General features: G+C 45.2%; 1 protein-coding gene across 2 annotated transcripts; it reads left to right on the top strand.

Annotated features, from left to right (window-relative positions):
* The first annotated feature begins 173 nt into the window (after positions 1-173).
* Positions 174-6,917, top strand: GATD1 (glutamine amidotransferase class 1 domain containing 1). 2 transcript variants are annotated; one of them, XM_021549776.3, is made up of 8 exons: positions 174-284; positions 1,006-1,082; positions 1,444-1,549; positions 2,088-2,195; positions 2,953-3,047; positions 4,184-4,277; positions 5,005-5,116; positions 5,640-6,917. In XM_021549776.3, exons 1-8 carry the CDS (start codon positions 227-229, stop codon positions 5,644-5,646), a joined length of 657 nt encoding a protein of 218 aa, XP_021405451.2. In that variant the 5' UTR covers positions 174-226; the 3' UTR covers positions 5,647-6,917. The 2 variants fall into 2 exon arrangements, with proteins under 2 accessions (XP_021405451.2, XP_021405450.2); XM_021549775.3 differs by having other exon boundaries at positions 5,637-6,917.
* Positions 6,918-8,604: the final 1,687 nt, after the last annotated feature.

The raw sequence follows: 8,604 nt of genomic DNA, 5'->3' as shown, positions 1-8,604 counted from the left end.
TAAGGAACCGGCGGCAGTTGCCGATGGTTCGTGGCACTGGGGGACTCTCGGGACCCCCGAGCGCTTTCAAAGCGGACGGCGGCGGCCGCGCCCCCTCAGAGCTTCCCGCGCTTTCCCGCCTCCCTCAGGGAGCGCTCCCCGCCCCTCAGCGCTGCCCGCACCGCGCAGGCGCGGCCGCGCGAGGCGCCGCCGTTGCCCTCAGCCCCCGGCGCGGCCCGGCCCCGCCATGTCGGACCGGCTGGCCAAGCCCTCTTGCCTCATCGTCGCCAGCGCCGCCACCGCGGGTGAGACGCTCTCGGGGGAGCCCCGCCGCTTTCGGGGAGAGCCGCCGCTCCGGCCTCTGCGGGTGTCCCGCGCTCCCCGTCCCTTCGCAGCGGGGTGGCGGCGGGGCCCGCCCCACAGGCCCGGGCGTGTGCGTGTCCCGTGTGGTGTCACACCGCAGCCGGGCTGTGCAGCCCCCGTGTGCCCTCGCTGCGCAGCTGGGCTGGTTTTCCCTACGTGCACATCCGCGCTGCAGGTGCGGCCTCCGTGTGCAGCTGTGCTGGGTAGCTCCTCTGCGGGCGGCCTTAGTGGCTTTGAGGGGAAGAAGAGTCGGCTCAGATTGAGTGTTAGGGGAAAGAATCTTTGCCTGTGAGAGTGCTGAGGCCCTGGTGCAGATTGCCCAGAGAAGCTGTGGCTGCTCCATCCCTGGAAGTGTTCATGGCCAATTTGGACAGGGCTTGGAGCAACCTGGGACAGTGGAAAGTGTCCCCACCCATGGCAAGGGGTTGGTACGAGATGGACTTTAATGTCCACATCATTCCAGGATTCTATTTCTCAGCACATGGCTCGCCCATACGTTTCTGATGTCTTAAAATCATTAAATCATAACAAAATAATCCTCTGAAATTATCTAGAGCTTTCAAGATGAGCAAACACCCAAACTTACGTACTTTTCTGGATAAAGTGTGGCCTGCATTAAACTATCACTGTTGCTTCCCTAAGGTGTTGGAATCTGTTTTCCAGGTGTTTCAGCCCAGTCATTCCTTCACTGCTTTACTCTGGCCAGCTCTGCCTTTAACCTGCAAGTGGCAACGCCTGGGGTGAGTGAGAATGGACAAATACTGTGATTTCAGCCTGAAACTAATTGATATCTAAGTTGGCATGAGCTAATTGTACCATAAATATATTGAGAGGTGTTTTATTGGCTGTAGACATCAAGGGACCTATTTAATTCTGTTTTTTGAATACCCAAGTGACTGCAGCCTTTCTGTAGTGTGGATTTGGACTTTTATGTTCCCACAAAGAGTGGAGGGAAAGCTATTAACACTAATTCAATGGGAAAAACGGAAAACTTCAATTTTTTGAGAGCTGAAAGCATCTCAAAATCCCACATGGCCATCCTTCAGGAAGTGCCATGGATGCTTGTGCAGTGATCCTGAGCATGAACCGCGTTATCCGCAGGGGAAGCCCATTGATTTTGTGGATGTGAACGAGGGCAACATGCGCTGGATCCAGGACTTCCGCATGAAATCCTACGCCAACCCCGCCAAGCTGGAGTCCATTGATGGTAAGGGTGTTACCGTGGGCCACTGTCTGGGAAACAGGGCCTGCTTAGGGCCAGGATTTTAGGGCAGAATGACTCAGAAAAGGCAGGAAAGGTGTGTTTCAAGAACTGCAGGTGTTGGTTTACTTTGTATTTAAGAGGAAGTCCAAGCAACTGCTTTGCAATTTTGTTATTTATTTTGGAATGGTAATTATCTTTTAATATGTATGCAGTGTATACAAATAATGTCTGTGTTGTATATAAGCAGACACTAGATTGTTACTTGTTAAAAGTAAGTATTTTGCTGGAGCAGGAGCCAGCGGACAGAACAGTTGTAAGTTTTGCCTGCGTCATAATGAGTAATTAAAAATGTATTTTCCTTGTCCTAAGAAGGATCTTTTTCTTTCCTCTGTGTACCTCTGTTAGTTTATTTAGGTCATTTATAACTGATTTATGTGGGTTTGTTTTTTTTTTTTTTCCCAAATGTACAGTGGATTTATGGTCAGGCTTTTTGAGTTTTTTTACCTATCCTACAATCATTTCCTGCTTTCCTCCCACCCAGGGGCACGGTACCACGCCCTGCTGATCCCAAACTGCCCTGGGGCCGTGACTGACCTGGCCAACAGCGGGTACCTGGCCAAGATCCTGCAGCACTTCAGCACTGAGAGCAGTAGGTGAACATCCTTGGGGGTTGGGAAATGAAACAGGGCTCCTGTGATGCCTCTGCAGGAACCTTGGGCCTTCCAGGCACTTCAGAGTGTTTGCATGGCTAAAGAGCATTCCAAACTGGGAAGGAAAAAGGAGATGTCAAGGAGGGAAGCAAATGTTTTAATGGGCCTTTGAAAAAGGAAAGGGAGACTTAGGAGGAAAAAAAAGTGTCCTAAAATGTCTTAAAAAGGAAAAAGGGAGTCCTAAATGGAAAAAAAAAAGTGTCCTAACGTGTCTTAAATAGGCAAAAGGGAGGCCTGAAAAAGTGATCTTAAAGTATCTTAAGGAGCAGTGCCAATAGCTTTTCAGAGCTTGTCTCAGAAGAAGGATTTGCTGCCTTACAGTGGTACAGAAACAAATCAGCAGCATTCAAGGCTCAGAGCCAAGTGTGGAATGTCCCAGGATCATCATTAAGGCTGTAGTTAATCAAGACTTGGGGTGTGCTCCACATTTGAGCATTTGTGGAGCTGTCTCTGGACTCGGAGTTAAAAGCTGCAATTCTTGTTCTCCCTCTTACTGTAATAACAGTAAAATAACTGTAGTAATTCTTATGATAGACAGTAATTGCTACTGCAGTGTGCAGGAAAGGCCCTGCAACCTAAAGGAGCATTATCAGTGCTATGTAGCTTCACTGCAGGAGGGCAGGATGAGGCTCACCACACTCACTTGTGTTTTAAATATTTGGAGATGGTCACAAACGTGCTTCAATTCTTTTCTAGAGCCTATCTGTGCTGTGGGACAGGGAGTAGCAGCTTTGTGTTGTGCCACCAATGAGGATAAATCCTGGGTTTTCCAGGGATACAGCTTGACAGGGGTAAGTCAAGCTTTTACCTGATTTTTGCTGTTTGGGGGTTTTTGTTTTTTTTTTCTCTATGTGATTTCTGGTGGTTTTGGTCTTACCCAGAAACTTCCTGTAAATATAAATTAACAGTTTGGTACCCTTGGCTTGTGCAAGATGTGCAGATTTGTCTTTGACAAGGGGCCCAGCACTGAGTGCATGGAGGGTTTCTTCCACTTCAGTGGCATGTGGGGTATGCTTTCCTTCTGATTGTTCAGTAAACTTTAAACTGAAGCAAAAAAAAAAGAAAAAAAAAAAGCTTGAAATTCCTGCTGCAGCTCTTTGCATTTGTTGTTGAGGACTTACAAAAAATTTTGTTTGTTTGTTTGATGAAGGTACTGCTTCTTTTTAAAAGGTAGAGGGAGTCTTGGGAAAAAAGTTAGAAAAAGGTTTAGGAAAAAAAGGGTGTTTCTACAAACTGGCTTGCAATTAAAGCAGCCAGTTACTGCTGATCTTTATTTTGTGTACTCTGGCCTCACAGCCCATTTTATAGTGTCAGAGTGATGCAAATTGCCCTAGTAGAGCTTTCTAGTGTGGAAAACTTACATGGAAAGTTAAGAAATTAAGATTTTGTGACTCACAAATGCTGTTAGTGTTCCCATGTGCTTCTGTTTGAGTTAAGGATTATTTATGGCTTTTATAGTCCATGATGAAATATTTTAAATTGTGTTGTGGCCTAGCTATGGTTGCTGTGGAAATCATAAAATTAAATTCCTTCCTTTTGCATATAAAAATTCTAAGTGCTCCTAAATTTTCTGTCTGTAAGCTGTTTCCCACATTCATTCCAACATGGATTACTGTTTTTGGACTCTGCAGGTAGCACAGCATCTGTGTCCAAATATTTGTGTGCCACTGACAGCCAGGTCTGTGCCTTTCTGAAGTTAATCATACTTGCAGAAATTGTTTGGTGGTGTTATTTCCTTTTTCCTTAACTCACTTAAAAGTTTCCAGTTTGCTCCCTACACCAAATCCATAAAAGATGCTTGTGGTCTTTTGGTTGGGAAAATAGTGGAGGGAACAGAAACACAAATTTCAGGGAAATATGTGCTGGTTTTGCTTGTCTTTTTCTGTAAAAAAGCCAGCTAAACTAATTTCCTTTTGATCTGTTTCAGCCCTCTGTGTATGAGCTGGTGAGGCAGCCGAATTTTGCCAGTTTGTCCATCATTGTGGAGGACTTTGTGAAGGATTCTGGAGCTACATTCAGTGGTAGGTCATGCCTCGTGTCTGGGATGGACACTTTGTGTCTCCTTTGGGAAATGAGTGTTTATGTGCTGCTTGTGTCCAGCTGAGCAGGACTCTGGCAGGATCTCTCTTCCCTCATTTACCAGGACATCCCTGGTCATTTGCAAGGCCAGGTTGCACAGGGCTTGGAGCAGCACTGGATAGTGGAAGTTGTCCCTTCCTGTGGCAGGAGGATGGGACTGGATGAGCTTTAGGATCTCCCAACCCAAACCAGTCTGGGAGTTTGTCTGGAATTAGGAAACTTAAAAATTCTGTTTGGGGTTCTGAGCAGTTACTGGTAGATCTGAGCACACTGGGGCCAGAAAATGAGCATTTAATTTTTGTAGCATGGTGATCACAGCTCATGTCTGGCATAAGATGAGTTTGTGTTGTATTGTGAGGTAATTGTAACTTTCAAATACATACTTTGAGGTTTTTTATTATTAGAATCTCCTGATATGTGTACTTTACCCGCATGCTGTTAACTGAATCAAGGAGCCAGTCCTGTCCTTTCAGAAAAGGATTTCCTAGAGAAATTGTTTCAGGATGAGGGGCTTGAGACTGGCCCTCTCTGCTGGGGTGATAGATCAGCACCCAGCAAATCTGTCTGCCCAGAAGAGTTACGTGTTGTGTTGGGTTTATCAGTGGTGTGATCCTGGCACTGAACTCGTGTGCTCTGACGCAGTCCCTGTGTTTTTCCTCCTGTGTTCAGCCAGCATCCCAGATGCTGTCCATGTGGTGCTGGACAGGCACCTGGTGACAGGACAGAATGAGAATTCCACCCTTCCTGCTGTCCAGAACCTTCTGATTCTTTGCAATGTCAGGTGAGGCAAGATGGGGCTTAAGAACTGGGAACAGCCAGTGAGCTTTTTTTTTTTTGTCTCAGGAATACTGTCTCTCAGAAGAGGTTTTTCCCTTGGTTTTCTGCTGAAGTGTGTGTCACTTCTGTTTGAACAAGCCAACCAGGCAGTTGTATCTTTTGGCAAAGAGCATTTGATTATTTAAAAGAAAAAGATGAAAATGTGTGGGGAAATGCACAGCTGTAGTGGAACTGGCAAAGTACAATGCTGAATAAGGCTTCACTAAACATTTCTGTTCAGGGAAACAGCTCTTGTTTCTTAAGCTTTGGCAGGCTGGCTTTGAGTCAGCTCTGGTTTGTATTCTGGGAATGATTGTATTTAATTTCTTTGGAAATGGCTTGGCTTGTTTGACTGTCATCTTGTCAGATAGAAGAGCCCATATAAATAACCACAAACCCTTTATTTTGTTCAAGTGAGTGTGTGGTGCCAGTCCTGCCCTGTGTGCACTAACAGGTCCTGTCGTGTCTGGGTGTGTTTCCTTCAGCAGGAAGTGAAGGAGAAGGTCTGTTTGCAAAGAGGATGGATGAAGACCCAGCAGGCTGAGGATTTCCATGGCTGTGACTTGGATAAATCATCCCTCTGAACCTCTGTCTTGGACTCTGAAGTGACTGTGGCAGTGAAGTGGCAGTGTCAGATTCTGTGTAGATGGAATGGATGAAGGGGTGTCAGAAGCAGCTTGGGCATTCCCTTATATTTTTGCTGCTCCATTTTCTCACTGCTTCTCTAGGCCCTCAGTTTACAGATGTGGGGAACTGTTCTCAGAGCCCCCCAAAAGTTGGTGCTGTGAATACAAATTGCTGAAGCTGAAGCCCTTGCTCTGGGTTGGCATTGTGCTGGTGCACAGCGTGCCCTTGTTTTCTTCCTGTTCACATTGCTGGATTTGTGCTTAAAAAGTTTGCTCAGCTTTTTTTTTTAACATGGTCCTACAATTGTTTATTTGTTCTCCTTTCTGCTGCATATGTTGTGGGTTTTGTTCTCTTGGAAATACTCCTCTCTGGGAGTACACTGCTGCTGTCTCTTGCTGGAATTTTGTGGACTAGGGCACTGAAAAATGCAGGTGGCTAATGTGGGTCCCATCTGAGGAACCAGCTGTGTAGGGTGGATTCTGGACTCCTTCCTTCTGAGCTGCAGGTGTGGCTTGAAGCTGAGCGTGGAAAGGAGTAACCAGACTGAGATTTTTTTTAATTGTTGCAGGCTCAAATGAACCAAATTTATTGGAAAGTTGATAAATTAACTTTCAGATAATTGATTTTCCTTCCCTCGGAACTGTGGGCAGCATTTCTCCAGTGCCCTAAAGAAATGGGATTGCATTTTTGTTTTCTTACCAGGATATTACAATATTTTGGTTCTAACAAGTCATCAAGTGGGGAAATTTTGTTTTTCTGTGGAAACACATTTTTTTTACCTCTGTCTTAAGAAGTCAATGTGATTTTAGAAGACAGATTGCTGTGGGTTTTGCTGGGTCTTCTGCTGTTGCATTCTTGAGCCCAGCTTACAGATCTTTGGCGTTGATGGAAATGAAAACCAGAATTTGAAATGAAAAGTGGGCTTTGATAGATATTAAATTATCAATTTGCTTTGATAATTTAAATCTTCATTCCGGTCAAGCCATCTTGGGGATTTGATATTGACACCATCAGGGAGTACTTCCAGTCTGGAAGGCCACATCTTGTTTGTGAAGTGGGAGACTCTATTTCCATGGGATTTTGCCAAAATCGCTACATCTGTTCACTGCTTACCTGTAAAAATAGAACATTGGTGTCTACCCTGTGTCCTGTTTTCATTCCTTGAATGAGGTTCTGTCCAGGCTCATTCGTCTGCTGCCAAGTGAGCAAACAGCATTCCAGACCACTGCAGGCTTTGTTCAGTCCCCTGTTGTACAATTTTCCCTTATTTTTGTGGCATCCAGGACCTGCTGGAATTGCTCTGCTTGTGCCTCTGTCAGGAAGTTGGACAAAGCACACTGCTTGGGGACTTGATGGTGCTTTCTTTTTCCTCCCATAGGAGAGTAGAAAAAAGATGAATTCCTGTGTGTACTTTCACTCTTTCCTATCACACCATGAAGTTGCTCTTGGGAAAACTGGGGGAGAAAGGTGTGGTGGAGCAGCAAGTGGCTGGAGAGGTTATGTGTGCAGGTGTGGCTAGCAGCTGAGTGAGGTTGGATTGTGTCACCTTCACAAGTCATGCTGACAAACTGGAAGCCACCTGAGTTATAGAATCATGGAATTTAGGTTGGAAAAGAGCTTTTAAGGTCAAGGCCAAGCATCAGTGCAGCACCACCACCACCATGTTCACCACTCAGCCTCAGGTATCACATCCATGTGTCTTCTGAACCCTTCCGGGGTAGGGACTCCACCACTGCCCTGGGCAGCCTATTCCAATTTTTGATGTCCCTTTCCATGAAGAAATTTTTGCTAATATCCAACCTAAACTTCCCCTGGCACAACTTGAGGCCGTTAGTGATGATAGCTCTTAAGTTCTTGTACGGTATGACCAATTTTAGTCAGGGATTGGAAAAAAATTGTTCAGAAAAATGTGGGAAAAGAAGATCAAATGAACATAGGAAACACAAAGTTGTTGCATGTCATCCAGGTATGTTCAGTAAAGTTTTATTCTGTTCATTTTCCATGTTAATTTTGTCCTACAAATGTAAAACTTGATAGGGTTTTTTTTTGTATTTTATTTTCTTTTACCTAAAAGGTATTTACATCAATTAAAATCATGAAGTGGCATTACACAAAGAGCAAGGATTTTTGTATAATTCTTGCATTTTAAACTTGTGTGTGAAGAATTTATCTTCTGTACCTGTGCCTGGTCCTGCTGAAGAGCCCTGTGAACAATCCCATCCCAGGCATCCAAGCAGTGGTGTTTATATTGAGGGATTTTTGTCTCTCCTCTGTTTCCCAAATAATTGAAAACCTTCAAATTTGGGAGATTTTCATCCCACACAAACCTTTATTTTTTCAGCATTGTCCTGGGCAGTGCTTGGTGCTTTGGTCATAGGAATGGTACCAGGCAGGCTTGTTTCCTTGGAAACCTCTTCCTGGTAACATCCAATTGGTGGGTTTTATTGTTTTATTTATTTGGGTGGGGGTTTAATTTTATTTTCTAGGGTTTTACCGATTTATTTTTTTGAGACTCACAGTGTTACCTCCTCTCTGGGCTTAATAGCTGGGACCACATCCTCTGTTTTCTTCTGATGTTTTTACAGGCAGATATGGAGGTATCTGCTGGAAGCATCAGAGTGCCCCTGCAGCATGTGGAGCACGATGAATCCAAAGGGATGAGTCTTTTTGGATGTTGGCTCACAGCTGTAAAGGAGCACTGCCGTCCTGCACCTCACAAAGGATTTCTTCACCAAAAAGAGGGCAGCCCACCATCTCTAAGGTATGGGAGCCTTTTCTGGCAGGTTTACACCCGAGCTGGGAAGAGGGGTGCTGGTGCAGCAGCTG

The sequence above is a fragment of the Lonchura striata genome, chromosome 6 (genome assembly GCF_046129695.1).
Source record: "Lonchura striata isolate bLonStr1 chromosome 6, bLonStr1.mat, whole genome shotgun sequence".
Classification (NCBI taxonomy): Eukaryota; Metazoa; Chordata; class Aves; order Passeriformes; family Estrildidae; genus Lonchura; species Lonchura striata.
This window is presented reverse-complemented; position numbering and strand designations above follow the sequence as displayed.

What these genes read in the sequence shown, in the direction of transcription:
- GATD1 (XM_021549775.3), top strand. Translation starts at nt 227, where the DNA reads ATGTCGGACCGGCTGGCCAAGCCCTCTTGCCTCATCGTCGCCAGCGCC. An exon ending in TGCAAGTGGCAACGCCTGGG is followed by an intron (nt 1,083 to 1,443) that starts GTGAGTGAGAAT and finishes CGTTATCCGCAG; the next exon opens with GGGAAGCCCATTGATTTTGT. An exon ending in GCACTTCAGCACTGAGAGCA is followed by an intron (nt 2,196 to 2,952) that starts GTAGGTGAACAT and finishes ATTCTTTTCTAG; the next exon opens with AGCCTATCTGTGCTGTGGGA.